We start from the raw sequence: 19,950 nt of genomic DNA, 5'->3' as shown, positions 1-19,950 counted from the left end.
AAAACCATCCGAGTGTACAAAAGGAGTCACAGAGAAAAAGGTGCAGTTCTGTAGATAGGGCTGTATCAGTCAGGTTCATACCCTTTCACACAAGTGACAAGTGAATACCCAGCAGGTGAGAAACTCAGCTACTCTGAAAATAGTTTCAGGAATCCAGCTGTTGAGATTTAAGATGGGCGGTTGGACTGGTTTCACAGTTCTAATGAGTTGTGGGCATGTAAGGGAGTAAGGAGGAATCTTCATCAGTCAGTCATTCAACGTGAATCCAGTAATGCATTCTGGGGTGGAGAAATCTCAGAAACCTTCCTGGGGGCTGCTGTACATATCCCTACTCACAGAAATATTCCAGCTCTGTTTTTCTTTCTTTCAACTGTCACTGTGTTTTCCTGTCATTTTATTTACTTTGACTAGCCAACATAGCTGTTGCTGTTAAAACTGTGGAGAAAAAAACCACAGTAGCTTGAATGAGAAGTAAAGCAACACAATGAGCTGATTTACATGTGGAGCTCTCACAAGAGCCTTGAAATTATTATTCTGTTAATTTGAATGGTAAAATGCTTTCAAAAGCAGCAGTGAATATGATGCTTCTGCTCTTTATACAGCAAAACTATGTAAGCAGCAGTATGGAACTGTCAGAGGGTGTTTACTTTTGTATTGTTATTAAAGAGGCATTATGAATGTCTGTTTCTGATAAAAAATGATGCACACGAGGCCTGAGCTGCACTTCATGGCCATGAGATTTGTAATAAATAATACTATTTGAGTTATATAAAAGACATCGTATATTAAAATTTAAATATAGAATATAAACTCTATTGCATTGTTATGTTGGATATTATTTATACTGTTAGTTCTTAAATGTAAAAAAAATTACATGACAAAGACCAATGAGACCTTTTTTCCTGTGAGAAACTGTCTTTAAATAGCTAGCAGTTGTGCCAAATTATGAAAATATTTTTCATATCATTTTTTCCAAGAACAAATTTACAGTTTTGTCTCAGGAGACTTTATCTCTCCACAGAATTTTTTTCCAATGTTTCAAGTAGTGAAAGTTAAGTATATGAAAGTAAATTTTTTTCAGGTACCTTTATTGCAAATCCTCCTGTGATCACAGTTTCATTCCTATTGGAGTGAATGTTGTGTCCTGACTCAGATTTAATGGAGACATTAACTTACTTTTTTTTTTCCTTTATGTTAGTTTCTTCAAAAATATTGCTCTTTCCCTTGTTTGCTTGTTTGTTGGTTTTTTTTTTCCTTCACAATGTAAGAAAGGGACTTTCCATGCTGTAATGGTTTCTGGGTATTCTAATAATTCCTATATACTACTGATGCATATGCCTTTCTATTAGTAGTTAAACTTTAAGTCTAAAAAGGAGTGAATAAGAAAAAAAGGAATCAAGAAAAGGAATGAAAATTAATAAGTATGTGTATAAGTAACACATGACATTAAAAGTAGCATTAAACTATAAGTAACAACTTTTCTGTTCTGTAGGACAAATAAATCTGTCAACTTTTAATTCACTGGTTATTGCAGCAGTTTTTCAGTTGGATACTGTATTTTAATTAGTTCTTTTCTGGTTAGAAAAGTTATAGTAGTTGGTAACAGGGAAGACCATTGCTGATAACCTGGGTAATCTCCTTTCTTGGCAAAAACATAGAAATTAATTATTGTACATGTTGATAAATGCCCTGCAATGGTCAAGGGCATGGAAGGGCTAAATGCATGTATAATTGGAGTGAGGTCTTCCGGCTGTTTGAAGACGCCACCACAGGAGCTCTTAGCCTGTTTTAAGCTGGATAAGAAGCATTTAATTGGAGCAGCACATTAAGAATATTAGCAGTAGTCATTAATGGTTAATGCATAACTTTTTAAGATACTGTAAAAACAAATAGTTAATAGATGTATTAACACCACAACTATAGATTTTAGGAGTACTTCTCTCTTATGGTAGCATTGCCTTTACCCAAGTTTAGTTTTGAGTTTTGCAGTAACTCAGCCAAACAGTTCAAACTTTCTTCTAGTGGCTGTCATCATACGTTACCTTGTCCTGCATAAGCTGTGATAGTGGAAACAATACAGAAAATACTCAAGAGAATGTACAGAAGGAAACTACTAATTTTCTTAAACAAATATGCTTAGCTAATGCAGATCTTGGTTTTGTTTTGTTCCAAGAATAAAACACCAATAAAAATTGTTCTGATACTGTTTTTTGCCGTGGTACCCAGTTCCAGGAATTTTCACACTGGTATTAATTTGGAGAATTGTCTTCGAGGAATACCTTTGACCAGAGATTCAAAGGCAGTGTCTGGTTACAACCAGGGATTTATTTTTCTGTTGGCAATGTGAAGCTGATTATACACATCCAATACATAATTTATTTGAGAAAGCTTTTAAAATTGGGAAGACATTGTCTTTCTTTTGTGCCCTTGCATTCACTTAATGCAGTGAAAAGAAGAGAAAGATAATCTGTGTAACATTGATACTGACCAGCTGCAAAAACAGCAATAGTGGAATAATTTTTTGAGGGAGATGAAGTGGTGTGATGTGATGTTTCGTGTGAGGAAACGTTCACAGTTGAAAAAACCATTTCCCCCAAGCACTCATTCTTTATTTCTGTTGACTCTGCATTATATTTTGTGATGTCTTTTGATATTTTTTTTCTTCCACTCTGCCTCCCCCACTGTTTATCTCTACTGTCTTTCCTGTTCTTTGCCTGTTTCTTTTCCAGCTTGGAGTTTCCTATGCGGCCTTTTTAGGCCACTTCACTTGAGTGGAAGAGAAAGGTCTTTTGTGTTCCTTCTCCCACAGTGTTTTGCATCATAAAGAAATAGAGAAATGGACAGTTTCTTGAGGGGAAGGAGTTGCCAGCTTTCCCAATTCTGTGATTGTGATCCTAATATCAAAACTTTCTAGAATTGACAGCTACAAGATGCATACACTATACCTCAGGGTACATATGGTATGGGTATCAGGTGATGAAAATTTTCAGGCAAGAGAATACAGAGATTCTTCTGTGTCCCACTGTGCTATTGTGACTGTATTGAGTCAAATGAAAAGTCCATCTTTCTTGTAATGCTGACTCCAAAAGCTGCCAAAATCAGATGCCCAGAGAAGAATAGGAGAGCAAGGCAAGGCTATGTGGCAATACTTTTCCAAAATACTCCTGCATTGTCCCATCTGTTTGAGATTCAAGGACTTTTCCGTAATTTGTGACCCACCATAGATTTTTCTTCTATTAATTTGTCCCTTCATTTCATGAATCTATGTACATTTTAGCATGCATAGTATCTGCTGCAAAGCGTTACAGCTGATCTGTGCATTGTATGATGAGTACCGCTTTTTGGTTGTTTAAAAGGCAATTTTATTTGATATCTCCTAGTTCTTTCATGGAATCACGGAATTCTCAGAGTTGGAAGGGACCTCTAGAGATCATCTAGTCCAACTCCCCTGCTAAAGCAGGATTGCCTAGAGCACATTACTCAGGACTGCCTGAGCATAGCACTAGACAGTGGATGTTGTCTTCACTTTGAAAAAAAATTAGCAGCACTTTTCATGGTCATTTTCACAGACATACAGTGCTTTATCTGCTGCTAGACCTTGAAATGCAACCAGATGTCAATCTTGAGGATGGTAGAATAATGTGTTTATTTCAGTCTGTGCCATCTGCAGCTTTTCAGGGGCCTGCCCACATATCTGTAGATGGCATTCCAGTAATCTAACTGGGAAGTACAGCACATAAATGGTCCTGGCTCCTGAGGGACACTTTTGATAGTACACCAGATGCAGGTGCAAAAAAAGCACTTTTTGCCACCAATGATGCTTAGTCAAGGATTTTGGAAGCTTTTCCAGACACTAAACCTTTCTGGGAAAAGTCTAAAACAAGCAAGTTTTTCTGTCAGCAAGGTTTGCTTCTGTTTTCTTTGGATTCCTTTTACCTAACATTGTTCCTCTTCAGGAGTTTTGGTATGTGAATATTTGCAGGATTATATTAATAAATGTGTGAGTTATTGACAGACGTATGAATAATCAACATTTTCCAGCACATTGCTTTATAATAACACCTTTAAAATTTTTAATAATTTTAGCGAATTTGAGTGGTATGGTGCATAATTTTTTTGTTTCGGACATCTGTTTCAGGCTTTATTTCTTCTGCTGCTGCTGCTTTATTTCAAACAGTCGCAGCATTTCTGAGTACGCAGCTGTTTGCCTGTGTTCAGGAAAGTCTTATGAATGGTTGCAGATCTAAATCCTGTAGGTTTCAGATCAAATGTCAAAATTCAGTGTTCAATGAAAGTGTTTATTTTACATCATAAGGAAAGGCTTTTATAATTTCCATTAAAATCTGATCTTTGGAGGTATGACTGAATTGTCAACCTTCTGAAACACTCTTCTTGCACAAGCTCAGTAGAAGCAGAAGTTGCATTCACTGGGGGTGCTGTTCACAGTGCGTGTGCTTTCCTTGCCCTGGACACTGCACTGGCTGGACCAAACATATCCAGTCATCACCTATTAGAAGGTGAGATTAATTTTTCTTAAAATTCCTTCTGATTGCTGCTGAGCGCCAAAACTGAGAGAAGAAAAACTGATTTCATTCTTCCTCTTGGTTGCATATAACATACAAGATAAGTAGGAAGATACTCACTTTAAGTAAGAGGAAATGGAGAAGTGGATTGGGATGGAAATCAGGATGGACAGGAGCCAGAAAAAGACAGAGATGTATTAGGAAGGGAGAGTCATAATGACTTATAAGTGCTTGAACACACTTCTGTTCACAGCCCAGAAGTGAATATGGGACTCCATAATCTTTGCTCTCTGGTCTCTAGGAAAAATGGTCAGATAAATATCCTTCCTGTTTTTCACTTGTGTTCTCCCAGGCCAAATAGGCGTATTCACACAGAAGGTAGAAGTCTGTTATTGTTGCTGTCTTAGTACCAGTGAAGATCTGTACTGATGGCAGAGATCCGTAAGAAAATCAAAATGGTTCCTTTAATGTTTTTTTTTTGATCTATTTATGCTGTTTTCTTTTTTGGACATGCAGGAAATTGCATGAAAGCCCAAGTTAGAAGAATGTAAGATTTCCAAGTCAGTTAAAGCTCCTTGTATGATGAATTACAATCTTTTGATTACATTACCATATTCTATTTTTACCTGACATCACCGTCTGTGGGATAAACACTGGTCTTGTACTGAGGAAAGCCATTGTTTCTAGGGCCCCCTGTAAGACTCACTGATTGTAGCAATTGGAAAGTGCAATGCATAAAGCAGGGAAATGGAGAAACAAAAAGATCGGCTCATAATAAAGTAAATGTGATGTTATAATATAGAATGGGATTCTTTCCCTGTCTCTGTTACAGAGACCACGTGTAATGTTGAGCAAGTCACTGGAATAAAAATTTTCTCAACTGTTCTTTGCACACTTCCAATTAACTGGACTCATCATTTGTATAGCTAGGGTTTATTTGCAACTGGAGCGTACACTTGCAGCTACAAGTAGAAGTAACAGGTGTTATTCTTTGAACATGTGAAATAACGTCAGTCTTTACTCTTCAGAAAAAAAAAATTACGTACTGACATGTCTTAGATTGGGCAACTGAAGTTATTATTCATTATTTCTTATAACTTTCACTTTATTATCTTGGTGCCTCATCTTTTTTTTTCCCCTGTAAAATGAGAATGTGAATGCTATCTAATCTTATGTTGCTGTTAAGAATATTATATTTTGCAGTTTGTAATACCCTTCCAGAAATGGTAGAATAGGGGTGAGGCTGTAATTCTCCAGTTAGAAGTTAGGAAACGTCCAACCACACACTGGGGAGTGAGGGAACCTACTGAGGAGCATATTATAAGAGTGTGCAAAAGGATAGGGCTGATGGTTTTACCCTACCTTACTTCTGATTAAGAGGCACAAACATTAAATGGCACAAACTAGTTGAAAAATTTTGTTTTAAAGTCTCCTACATATTTTGGGCAAACATTCTTTAAAATTATTGCATAAGTAGTTTTCACTGCAATAACCACGGTCCGAATTACACAACTGGAAAATAATGTTTTTGTTGCCAAATCAAGATCATATGCTGCCCAAGTGGAGAATGCACCTGGGAATATAATAGAAAAGATTTTGAAATTGTTCATATAAGTTTTTATTGCAAACACATTTTTCATACAAGGGGATGTGTGTTTGTTGACTAAGTCTAAGATTCCCCTGTTTCTTGGGGATGATAAAATAATATTTCAGGCTTAGAAAAGCATGTAAATATGTTGAAAAAATAGTCTCCTGCTGCCAAAAGTTAAGTGTAAAATTGAAGGTACTGAGAATGTGTGTGTGTGTCAATTGCCATTCTGCAATAGACAGGACTTCTATGCTAGGACCACAAATAAAATTGGAGATCTGGATAATTAATTGCATTTGCGGTCAGTGCAAGCTGGAGCTATTTGTCATATTTGAAAAACACACTCTGCGTGTTTAGGCATGTCCGGTGCTCAGTGGTCCATCACAGCATCCACTGTGCACCTCGTGGCTTGGCAAATTGTGAAGAATATCACGTTGCTACACAGAAAGGCTGATCGTGAGCAGAAATTATTATGGTTTTTGTAGGTGCATTAAAGGCTGCTTCTTTAGTCCCAAGGGCAGATTTGACAGGTGTGATAGTCTTTTCATGACTGCCTGCTGAGTTCTTTTAAAATGGGTCATTCACTGATGGCAGTTTTAAGTGGCTTTGCTCTATCTCAAAAATTGCATTGTTTCCAGTGAGATTTATCTTTCTGATTTTCCTCTTGACCTTCTTGCATTCAGTGATGTTTCTTTGAGTGCTATCCTGATGTTTCCCAGAAATATATTTCGATCCCTGTGGGAAAACCTGAATATCAATTTGTCAGTGTGAAAATAAGTTCATAAGACTCCTGCAGCATTAACTTTGTAGTACTGTGGCTAATATTATTTCTCCTCAAAGAGCCCAAGAAAACAGAGAAGTTTTTTCGTCTTTTTATAGGTAGAGAGCTAAGGCACAGATTGCCTGAATTGTCCAAGGTGATGCAAAAAGTTTGCAGCACAGCTGGGAAGAGAACCTTTATCTCTGGAACACATAAAAGATTCCTTATTCCTTATATGTAAGAACATCTTGCCTTGCCTCAGCTTTTTTTTCTGGTGTTGCTTCAGAGTGCTTTTATAAATGAGCTGATTTTTAACAAATAAGATTACATACGTATTTGCAAGTGGCTGATTTTTCTCACTATTGAAAATCAAGTCAAGTTTATGGTATTTAATAAGACAAGGCATGAAATTCAATTTTACTAGAGAAAGTAATGAGTTTTTTGAAGAAATTTTCTGTCTGCTCCTCAACCACAAAATAATGGGGGATTTTTTATAAATCAGAAAACAGAAAAGAAAGAATTTAAGGGAAAATGATGATGGAGATTTGTACTGTGTAACAGAATATTAGCTGTATTTGTAAGTGGGATTTTCCTTAAAATGAGGGATTTGCATTTCCCTCAGATTTAAGAGCACTTACCATGAGAGAGAGATAATACTCTGCAAATGCGAAAATGATAATATACCAACAACAGACAGTGATTTTGCACCCTACTGAAAACCTAAATCAGCCCTTCTAGATGTCAAAACATGACTGTTCACTTTTAATGAAGGGAACAAACCAGTTACTAATACTCTACCGTCTAGGAGTTGGGTTATTTATAGGGTGCTCAGGAAAGCGTAGTTTTAAAAGAAGTGAATGCTCACTTTGCAAATAGTGGAACACCTAACACACTGCGCAGGGACAACGGCTGTGCTGCTTTTGCGGTGAGAGATGTCTTCCCATGTATACTGTGAAGTCATGGAAAGGCAGAGGTGGCATCTGGGATAGCTGAAAGAATAATGGAGAACTGAGGACAAGGAATACCTGCCTGTTGATATCACATTATTTTTCTAATATAGCTGGCCAGAGGCATCAGACAGCTGTTGGAACTTGTGGTACGTCTTTGACTGCCAGGTAGCATCAGACTAACACAAATAAGGCACCACGAGGAGCTAGGCTGAGCAATCAGCCTGCTGTAACCTGACAGCCAAGGACCTGAGGTGTCACCATCAGGTGAGGGAGTGGGCCTGCTCCCTCCAGACAGGCAAGCTGGGGGCTGAGGTCAGGTTGCGCTGGGATGCAGAGCCTCAATGCAGCAGGCAAAGCTGGCCCCAGATATGGCAAAACGATGAACCGGGTCCAGGGTCCAAGCAGAGAGCGCAGTCAGGTTGTGGGACCAGAGACAGGACCGGTGACAAGGCTCCAGTGTGGCTCCAAATCCATCTAGGAACCAGGGCCCAAGTTAGGGCTGCAGATCAGCTGTGGTGTATGGACGAGGGATCCGTCTAGGAGATGGAGCTGTACCTACAGCAGTGCTCAGGCAGGGCTTGAGCCCGTGGCCAGGGTGTGGGTTGGAGGCTCCAGGTGAGGCTGGTCAAGGTCATGCAAAGCCATTCAAGGCCTATTTGTGCACTTGTGGCTCTGACAGTCACTATGGGTGGGTTATCGTGGTGGATTCAAGAATGGCAAAAAGTTGTGTTCTAGGATGTAGCTTGTACCAGGTAGTGGCGGATTAAGGACAGCAGTGAAAAGAAACCCAATGCAAGTGAAGAATAGCACAAAATCTTGGAGATCTCAAGCCTAGGTCTGGAAAGAGTCCTGGCTGTCACTGGAAGTGCTTTAAGAGAATGAGAAAGGAGAAAGGTATTGGAGTAACATGGAGACTGACAAACTGTCCCTTGCCAAAGTGAAGGCAATAGAAGGGCTGAAGGATACTGGTCTCCCACCAACAGCCAAAATTCCTGATAAGAGACTGTTGCGAAGACCAACATACTTCAAGAAGTAAGAGGCTTACTTTGTCAGAACAGGGAGATAACCAATTTATTTTTCTGATTTAGGTTTAGATTTTTAGGAATACACTTCTATAAATCACTTTGAATTGTTCACCTGAGTCCTTGTTTGTCATTGGACAAAACACTTGGGCCTCCTATCCTTCAGCTTTTTACATGTGGAAAAAACAGAGGCATTACACTTGCTACCCTGCAGGCTAAAGCACTGTAAGATAAAAGTAATGTGTTTGAGATATGAAGAAAATAAGTTTACATCAAGTTTTCTTTTATGATACACTTATTAAATTCAAAAGATACATCACTAAATAACGAATTCCTGAAATTCTATGAAACAGTATGGCTTAACAAACAAATAAAGCAGATAAAAATTGATGTAGCAGCATGGAGAGTCAACATTTATCGGTTCATGTTTCTCATCTCTTTCTACCTTTCATCTTTTATATCCTTGAATTGTATCTGCATGCTTTGTGAAACTGCCAGGTTTCATCAGCACCACTTTGCTTTCCATTTTGTTTTTATATTTCTATGCTTCTGAAGACATATAAAATGAGATTACTTTTATGCTCTGAGTTACTTCATGACAGACTGTTCTGTTGGAAGAAATTAAAAAGAACTTTCCCTCCTTTTGTAAATGAAGTGTTGGCTCCAGAAAGAGGAGTTTAAATGGGACATTAGCAGTGTGTGAGTTTAGGATTGATCTTTTTCACTTAAGCTCAATTTTTATTTGCCTAAGAATGTGCTTAATCAACACATTATTGTGGTTAATACTTCACTGTTAAGGATAATTACTTATACTAGGAATTCTGCTGAGTGCAGCACCAAGTAAAATGTTGGCACAAACATCATCATAGTCATTGATTTATGAATAGCTTCGTCTGAAATCCAGTGTATTACCTTTGTGCTATCATTTACTGCAGTGTCAAACTGAGGTCATAAAAGCTCATGCTACTAAAAAAACAAATATCACTAGATATTTGGTTATTTTTCCTTAATTTAATTTTTAACTGCATTCTGCATGAATATGCTTGTTGGTAGACATGTTATGAGGAATACAAAATTATGATGAGAATACTCAATATGCATTTTTTTGCTTTTGAGATGTGGATTATAAATATACTTTCCAGACTTTGTTAAGGATCAGGTTCAGAGAATAAAGGGAGAAGAAATACGAACTGAATTCTCCTATAAAAATAGGAAAAATGCGTATTTAGGCATTTTAAAATGTGAAATGTGGAGCTATGTTGTGATCAGATGCAAAATGACTTTAATGGAGGAAGAGATTCTGTTTTTTCATACCTGGTAAAATTTGAAAGCTACTATTAGAGATATTTATTCGTGGCAAACTTGGAGGCAAAGTTTGAATTACAATGGAATTTCTATGAGTAAAATTTTGAACTTTCATGAGTTTTCATTGTTTGAACTTGCTGTTCTCACACATGGATACATTTAATAACTTTACACTGGCAAAGTGACAGGATTTTTTTTTCTCCATCTCTGAAAGCTATTTCTCATTTCAGATATGTATCCTTGAAGTAAAGTTATAGGGGGTATTTTGCTGATTTTTTACTGGAGGTGAAACTTTTAGCTTGAGCTTGTTTTGTTTAGCTTGAGTAGCCTGACAGTTAACTGTGGCTTTTGAAAAATCACAACCACAAAATCCATCAACTAGGTTCTGTGCTGAATATTTGCTTTTCTTCTTGACATCTTTACTTTGCATCCCCATGTAATTTTCATTTTATGTCTTTTCCCATCTGTATGTTTTACAGGGATTTCTCTCAGCTAATGTTTTTTAAAGCAAAGATTTGGAAGTTGGGTTTCTATTGCGTGGACTAAGATGTAAACAAATTGATGGTGATGTGTATCGTTATAATTTAAGTGCCTTGAAGGACTTGAATGGGAAGGTGTTATGAGTTCCCTCCCTCTGAATATAATGGCCGTGCAAGGTATCTCCAGTGGGATGCCTGAAGTTCTAGAGGTTTTTTGTCTCTTTAGGTATATCAATTCCCCACATATCCAATAGCAACGATGACTGTCTTCTAGTGTTCAGGGAGTTACAAGAATGTCTGAGGAGTCCTTATCTTCTAGAAATATGTCTGTAGTATGACACTGTTAAGTCTGGTAATCTTTTGCCTGAACACCCAGGCTGGGAAGATCCATCTATAGTAACTTTAGTTGAATATTTAATCCAACTCATCTATTTAATTGAAAAAAAGAAGAACTTGTTTAATCCCATCCTAAGGTCAGTTTCTAACAATGACTTTGTGTAGCTGCTTTTTAGAGGTAATGAGAGGTGGGGGAGATCATCTGTCGTTTGCTTCAGTGGCCAGTCCAACCCAAACCATGACAGATAGATTGAACCTTGCTGATTAACACAGCCTAGATATCTATTTTTGAAATAAAAAAATTAGATGAAAATGTCAGTTTGGATGTGCTTGAATTTGATTAATTTGGGGTTTGTTGCTTCAATTAAGATTCATTGCTCTAACTATCTTTCATTTCCGCTTATTTCTTCTTACCCTGAAAACTTTAACACGCATTATTTCTATTCTTCTCTTTTCCAGCACTGTGTGGAGGAGAGGAGAGCTTCTTGTGTGCCAGCGGGATCTGTATCCCAGGAAAACTCCAGTGTAATGGCTACAATGACTGTGATGATTGGAGTGATGAGGTCCATTGCAGTAAGTTTCTTAAACTTTGCAGTGTTCCATTGAAGCACTGAATCCATCCAAGGAAACCTAAAAACTAAAGAATTCTATTGGTACAGAATAGGAGCTTTGCATAATATTTACACGTATTGATGTTTGGACTCTCTCAGTTGCCATTGAATGTGTTATTAAAATATGGATCAATGACTTTATAGGGACTATAGTAGGACATGATACCACAAACCGGTGCTGTGCATTTAGACTTTCGGAAATGTCAGACCTGGGGTTGAGTTCCAGACTGCACAGTTTAGACTCACCTCAAAAGTTTTGCTCTTATTAGTGATTTAAGAGGTTTAGATTGGATATTAGGAACAATTTCTTCACCAAAAGGTGAAGTTATCAAGCACTGTAACAGGCTGCCCAGGGAAGTGGGGTATTGAAGTACCCTGGAGGTATTGAAAAGACAGGTAAATATGGCTCTTAAGGACATGGTTTAGTGGTGGTTTTGGCAGTGTTAGGTTAATGGTTGAACTTGATGATCATAAAGGTCTTTTCCAATCTAAATGATTCTGTGATTCTTGTTTCCTTATCTTTAGATCAGGTTCTTATTCATCTTCTTGCTGCCTGATCATTTAAATGAAGTCACACTTACAGTGCTTTGTAGCAATTAACATATAGCATTCCTTTAAATCTTGTTCTACTTGTGCTTCTGATGCCTTCATGCACACATATTTCCTTTCAGGTTTAATTCATGCTAATCTTAATATTTCTTTTATCCATCTCTACATTTCCTCCCCCATCTTTGTTTTTTTGCTTTAGTGCCAATTTCAGTAACCTGTTGGGTGCATTGATTTGTGCTTTGTAATGCCGTGATCAACTCTTTCGATGGCAGGATGAGGTGATGAGACGAAGCCTGTTCACCTCAATACCTTTGGTTTGGTTCATGATTTCAGATTAAAAAACTGTAAATGCACCCAGAGGCATCTTCCTGGGATGTCCAGATTCCTGTCAAAACTCCCCCCATCTGCAGTCCCAAAATACAGGACTTCTTATATTTGTTTTAGATGCTACCAGCTTGGAGAGATGTCTCTGTTTTTCAGTTTTGAAGGAGGGAGTCATCTGTTCCTGTGCAGGTGACCTTATTTGAGCTAAATGTCTAAACTGGCTGTATGGGGAGTCAGCTGAGAGAAACAGAAACTTCTGATGCATGATTTGTCTGATTTTAAGCAGATATTTTAAATGGGCTATGTGCTTTAGAAACTAAATGATGTAAATGTTACATGAGTGAATCTTACAGCTGTGCCTCCTTAGTTTTAATATTGAAAATGATATACATTATGAAATGTAGACGTCTCTGGTTTTAATCTTTTTCATATAAATAGTTCTTTCTAGAATCTACTTTCAGGATTCTGCATCAAGAAATTGATCACATAATGCAATCACTTTTCTACTCCTGGCTGTTGACATGCGTTTTTCTCTTTTTCTCTTTGAGAGTCCATAATAAGTATGCAGACAATAGTTAGGCTTTAGCAGAATCCATCCCTCTTTTTGAAAGTATAGTTTAATTTACTTAGCACTGTCACTTTTTACACAGCTACAGCCGAAAATTGATAGTTAGGATTTCACCATATTGCTTATACCATTTGCTCTGGGACTTTGTGCAATGGAAGGTACCAGCTGAGGAATTCAGAATTCAGCTCAGGCAGCTATCACAGAGGAATATGAACAGGAAAGAAGCTGTAACGCTGCTCTACGAATGCATAAATTCTTGGTGCCTAAACTTGGAACTGTTGAAGTATCCTGGTGACCAAGTTTTACATGTAACGTACCAAATGCAACAGGCTCTCTGGCTGTGCTTGTACACCTCCCCAATACATACACTTGCTTTCTCTTCCTCCTCATGTGACTTTCTCAGTCCTACTTCTCTTTCACAAAGGGTGAACAAGATGAAGACCTCTTTAGTAATAAAATACAAAAGAGAATGTTTACACACATGCACCACTGCATGGCACACTCCAGAACAGACCATCTTGTTGAATTAAGGTCTTATTTACTCCTAAGAAGTCACAGAATTTGTACATTGAGTCTGCAGGTATGTCTTTAAACAGAAGTCTTTTAAAATGTAGCACTCCTAAAATGACCTAGAGTGTTGGGCTGAGGTGATACACAGTCAGAAGGGCACACGGTGCAACAGTGAAGTGGTGAAAACAGGGTGTGCATGAGCAGAGACCAAAGGGGTGCTGAATGCAAGACTGACCAGGCTTTATTCGTGTTTAGTGGAGTACAGAATAGGAGTTTGTATTGTAAATTTATGTAAACTGGGCTTGTCTCATCATTAACAAAATTTAAATTAAGCCTTTTACAAATGGCAGCTGCAAAGTGTTCATCTTATTCTGATGGAAGTAACTAGCTACCCTGTACTATATATTATTGCCAATATCTTGAAGAAAATGTGTGTTAAGACTGTTAGATTTTCATAAGTGAATCTTATTTCCTTCTAAGGCAGTTTGTATTCTTTTTGTTTACCCTGTCTGTGTGGGCCTGAGAGCTGCCATACCCTAAAGGACGCTGCTGCAGCTACAGAGGTATGAATGTAAACAGGAGTGGGGGTATGGATGGAAATTAAACCAGAGGAACTTATCCAGAGGAAACAACATAGAAAAAGACAGCTTTGTTTCATTTGCATGAGGAGCAGTGGAAGCATAGAAACTGTCAGAGTTACAAGCTGAACAATAAGGATAAAGGTTGCCAGAGTAATTCATACTGTTGCATACTCAAAACAAGTAACGTTTAGAGTTTTACTCTCAGCTGGCTATTGTTCTGCTTACACGAATCTAGAACTTAAATATTTTCATTTATTTTGAGGTTTTTGGTATTTACTGTTTCATGCCTTTTGTTCTTTTAAAGCTAAATTAATTATTGACTACAAAGCTCATGGCACAGCCATATTATTTTACTTTATGTCCTGAAGCATTGTCCTTCACATTGTGTTATAAATTGTGTTTGGACTTTCTAAGATGATGTAAAACTCACAGAGAGCACGAATACTTCTGTGTGGGAAGGGGAAGAAGTGATTCATGTTCAAGTTCTAGAGTTGGGGTTGGTAAAGCCTTGAGAAACTGAAAGCTAGAGCACTCACCTAGGAGGTGGAACACTTGGCTGACATTGAGGTGGAGGGATAGAAACTCCACTGCACCTTTTGGGAGAGTGCTGTACCTTTCAGTGTGCAATATACTTAGAAGGACACCCTTCTTTCAAAGTGGGGCCACTGCGCAGTCATGAACACCGGAGACACATGCCAAGACAAGAGAAGCAAGCGGTGGCATGATTCTGTTGTTAGTGGTTGAGCACCTCAGCTGAGGGGAGAGATTCGTGCTGAAGCCCCTGCTCTTGGAGCCTTTCTGTATGTTGTCCAGGAAAGAGCTCATTTAAAACGCCCACATGTCCCAGTAAAGGGCACAAAGAACTTCCTTGGTTCCAGTGGCATAGCTTCAACAGGAAGAAGGCATTATTTACCCAGCTGTTCTATATATCCCGGCATTCTCCCTGGAAAAGCCAGATGTGAAGCAAAAGCCTAGAGGAAGGCAGTGAAAGTTGGTCAACCTCTACCCAATTGTGTGTTTTTTAATCAAAAGTTGTTACTAACGGGACCAAATACCACTAACCCTAATTACTCTTCTTCTCCCTTTCCTAACTACGCTGTAGATTCCAAGTATTTATCAAACCTGATACTATTCAAGCATTTTGGATATACTCAAGGAATATTTATCAGGACTTTACTGAAGGCCTGAAAGGCTAAACCCGCTTAGGGCTGACAGTGCTAAAAATTCCTTGATGAGATGGCATCAGGGCAAATTCTGAGCTCAAAACTTTGTAAAAGATAAAGTTCATTTGAAACCATTGTAATAGCAAAGGCAGCCTCGAAAGGAGGGTCTGGGGACCGTGATTTTGCTGTTAGAACCTTCAGCTCTACCTAATATCCACATCAGCTGCTCAAGATTGTCCTACTAATCTACCTGATAGAATGCACAGCCTTTCTTGAGAACTTTATGCATATAAATTAATTAAACATTTTGGTCCATATATGTGACCAGAGCACTTTATCCTTATAGTATTGATCAAAAAAGCAATTGGTAAGAACGGAGTAAAAGTGTCTAAAAATTGCTTTTGATTTTTCTTCTTTTGATTCTAATAAACTGGTACACATTGAGGATTATAGCAGACCTGTAAATCGTACAGTATCTTTAATTAATCTTGTTTTAGTCAATACATTCCAGTGTTCATAGTTGATATGAATGTTCCATGTTAACATTTTACAAAAATTTGTTTTGTAGACTGCAGTGATGATGAATTTCGTTGCAACACGGGAAAATGCCTAAATTATACCTTTGTTTGTGATGGCTATGATGACTGTGGAGACCTTAGCGATGAACAAAACTGCGGTAAATGAAAGTTTTATGCTTTTCTAAAGTCTTTAAGATAGCAGTATTGCCTAAGCCAGCAATCTTTTTCCTTAAAATACTAAAACCCTGCTATTATTCTTTTGGGGCAAAGTAAAAACCGCTCACAAATTCTATATATAATTTGAAAAGGTTTAAAGGAGAGTTCTTGGTTAATGCAAACTTTGAAGGTAGTGGTATTTTTAAGAAATATTCTGATTTGCAATTTGTTTTAAATTAATTCAAGATGTTATGGTTGCTTTCTTGCTAACTTTGCTGATTTTAACTGAGATTAAAGCAAACTAACAGGCTACGCACTGGCGATGCCATCTGTTTTATAGCTGAACTGATTTTACATAAGCTTCACAGTGAACTTGTATGTTTTGATGAACAAATTCTGTTGCTTTCAAATTCTGTTTTCAATCAACTTTGTGTGTTCTGCCTCCTTGTACTTGTCTTTCTACCCACACTTAACTTTCAAAGGAAAAAAAAATGAAGTTTTGCCCTAAGAAAGAATAATCTTCACATGTAAATATTGGAAAATTTTGAAAGCCATATTTTTTCCTAACTTCTACTCCTGGTACTATACCTGAAAAAGGTGCTCTAAAATCAATATTTAAACATTAAAATATTATTTCTCACTTTTTTTTGTTTTGTTTTTCTAAGGAAAAGCACAGAGAATCGCAAAAGCAACAATCAAGGCACAACTTATTCTCAGATTTTTTTGATGTTTCTTCTCCAAATTAAACATACTCTAAGATCTTTCTCTACTTTTTGTCAGTTTTGGTTGTTTTGTGGTTTTTTTTCATAAAACGTCTTTGCTATAAGACTTTTTTAAACATTAATCTGACTCCTACCATTCCTATCTTGAGATAGCTTTTTGTATATAAAATTTAAGATCTATTTTTTTACAGGCTATAAATGGGTTCCACAGCAGATTTTGCAGACTGGACTGTGTCTACGTTCCCTGTTTATTTTGATGTAAAGTCAGCCTGCTCAAAAGAATGCTTTTCTTTATTTGTGGAAGCATGTGGGTAGAAAGAGTAAGATGAAGATTGGAATAGTTTCTTCGTAGATCATTCTTATGGAAAATTCTGAGCTTATGCAAAAAACATAGTTTCTGATTAAGTCCCAAATATGGCAGTTGAGAAACACTTTTTTTTCTTTTTATTTTTTTTCACTTCTTAGTGAAAAGATAAATGTAGGGAATGATTTTCTTTGATGGCAACTGAAAGTGTTGGTTAACTGAAAATCATTCGATGAGAGTGGGAAGCCAGAGGATCTTTTAATCTGTTTAACAAATCTTAGAAACTTGTTTATTTGAAAACAGAAACAACTGTGCACCTGACAGAAGGAATGAGTGCATCACTATCTGTATAGGCAATAGAATTCAGAATATATGTAGCTACCATTTGCAAAAAAACCTGCAGGTACAGAAAATCTCTGAATGATTACCTTACAGGCTATAGAAAAATTGATCAATAATATAAATGGAACTTACCATCCTTTTTTTTTCTCCTCAAATTTGCATTTTATTTAGATTGTAATCCAGTGACACATCATCAGTGTGGAGATGGGAGATGTATAACAGCTGACTGGGTATGTGATGGTGACCATGACTGTATAGACAAATCAGATGAAAACAATTGCTGTAAGTTCCCTTAGTCTCTAAATTATTGTGTTTCTTTCTTTAAAAATAAAAAAATAAAATGTAAGATAAGTAGTAAACTTACTTATTACTTGTAAGACAAAACTATAAGCTTATTTGATTCACAAGTTTGCACTTGACAAATGTCCCTTCTGGAAGACAGCTGCAGCAAATTAAACATTTGTTGCCACTGTTGAGAAGTACCAGCATTGCTTTGTGTTTCAGCTTCTTGTTAATTACAGAATTAGCGTTTTGTTAATTGTAACGTTCTCATTAAAGAGTAATGAATGAATTTATATAACCTCTTAAACCGTAGGTGTTCTAAGTTTGTGACAGCTTTCTGCTATGTCTATATGTGACCTATCACACCTTGTCAAAGTTGGACTTGTGTCTGCTCCAATGATGATGGTGTATATCTGCAAAACAACTATCCTAGAATATTGCTGAGGTTGCAAAATGAAGTCTTGGAGAACTGGCACACGTTTTAATGAGATCAAGTTTCTCATAAGACGTACACTTACGATGCTTTGATTCTTGCTGCTGTTCAGAGCTTGACCTTGCAACCACTATCCTACAATTTTGCCTGAAATCTAAGAACCTAATCTGAATAAAGGAATGTAAGTAAATGGGCAAAGAAAAGGTGACAATTTTTATATGAGTAAAAACGATGGGGCCTTTTTCTTGGAAAAGCTGAACTTTCATCTCTGCCTGTTGCTAATACCTGACATAAATAGTTTCAGTCCCTGTAGTTAAAGACCAGCACAGCTGTAGGCTATTGAAAACACTGCTTACACACGATGAAAAACGTCTAGTGACCTTCAGTGCTAAGCAGTGTTATCTGCTCGTCCTAAAATAACTTCAAGATGATGTTCAAATGATTAACCTAAATTGATCAGAATATAATATTTTTTTTTTTTTCTCTCTAGCATGTCATAGTCAGGGTCTGGTGGAGTGCAGAAATGGGCAGTGCATTCCTAGTGCATTCCAGTGTGATGGAGATAATGACTGTAAAGATGGAAGTGATGAAGAAAACTGCAGTGAAAGTAAGGATATCTCTCATTTTACTCTTTTTACTGAACCTACTATTGAGTGCTTTTATTCTGAAGTGTATTTAGCTAAAACCGTGTGCCAAATTTACTTTCTTTGCCTTTCAAGTAACACTTGCTGAGGCTGGTTGGTGCCTGGTTTCACACAGGAAGTTGTAAGCAGAGTTTTATTAGTCCTTAAAAATATAAAAAGTTAAAGAAAAGGAAGTGATACTTTGCATACTGTTTGGTTATCTGACATGATCAGCTGTTACCTGAAAAAAATTTATGCATAGTCACGTTGTCTCCAGCAATTAGAAGCTACTATCATAGGAATTGGTCTCATCTGAGGAGGAATTTTCTTATGAAAATCTTTTTTTCATCAGAACTTGGGAGTCAGAGAAAGGACGTTTTCATAAGTAAACTAGTGATTTAGTGTGACTACGGGAAAATATATGAGAATGTACGTTTTCACAGCTACGTAATAGCAGTCTCATGATGGATTGTATGAAAGAAAAGGAAACCAGTTTCTTGAGCCCCAGAACATGTTTTCCCAAGGACTTGTGTCCTGTGGTACATTTTGACGCTCAGAAAGAGATGTTGTCATGTTGTCACAGTTTCAGTAATTGAAGTATTTTTCACATGTAACTCTCCTGTCTCCGGTAAGGTATAGATTCAGATTGCAGCCTTTCCTTCAATGCAAGAATTATTAATGTCTTTCTCTTACGAATCTTATTTTTAAGAAATAAAGGAATTTGCTTTGTTAGAAAACTCTGGTGCTGTCATATGTAGTGGTAATAGGAAAACCTATTCAAAAATAATTAGAGCAGAAAAGACCTGTTATCATAAGATAAATACAGAATGTGGTTATATAAGCCTCATTTCTTTAGGAAACCAGTCTAGAAGAAATCCTTTCATAGCATGTCTACTCGGTCCCTTCTGTTCATATTAAGTTCTTGGGATCTTTCTATTCCAATTTAAACATCTGCATTCCAAAATATAACCGAGAAGTTGAAACACAGAAATTACCATTATTCTTGTTCACAATTAATGTTTGTGCTGCAAAAAGGTCTTGCATGAAATTTCTTCCAGTTCTGACTGTGGCAATCTAAAAACTAAGGACTAAGTTTTGTCCTTAGTTCTGACTGTACAATCTCGTGAAATGCTCGGGTTTTATTCTTTATCTTTCCTGATGTCCAACCTCAGTCTTATTCTCTGAATTCCACGATCCCCTGTTTCTCTTACTAATATGAAATTATATTTTTTAATATAAAAGACATGAGACAGGAGAATGGGATAAGATGAAAAGTACTTAGAGCATTCTATAAGCAACCA

At 37.1% G+C, this 19,950-nt stretch overlaps 1 protein-coding gene across 1 annotated transcript in view; it reads left to right on the top strand.

Annotated features, from left to right (window-relative positions):
* Nucleotides 1-19,950, top strand: part of CORIN (corin, serine peptidase) — a 134,692-nt gene that overhangs the window by 78,559 nt on the left and 36,183 nt on the right. Inside the window, exons 6-9 of the mRNA XM_074154492.1 lie at nucleotides 11,423-11,536; nucleotides 15,838-15,945; nucleotides 17,483-17,593; nucleotides 18,517-18,633. Coding sequence (XP_074010593.1) covers nucleotides 11,423-11,536; nucleotides 15,838-15,945; nucleotides 17,483-17,593; nucleotides 18,517-18,633 — 450 coding nt within the window. The remainder of the gene's footprint in view (nucleotides 1-11,422; nucleotides 11,537-15,837; nucleotides 15,946-17,482; nucleotides 17,594-18,516; nucleotides 18,634-19,950) is intronic.

This window comes from Numenius arquata, chromosome 10 (genome assembly GCF_964106895.1).
Source record: "Numenius arquata chromosome 10, bNumArq3.hap1.1, whole genome shotgun sequence".
NCBI classification, from domain to species: Eukaryota; Metazoa; Chordata; class Aves; order Charadriiformes; family Scolopacidae; genus Numenius; species Numenius arquata.
The sequence above is the reverse complement of the archived record's forward strand: the minus strand, read 5'-3'. Positions and strand labels throughout refer to the sequence as shown.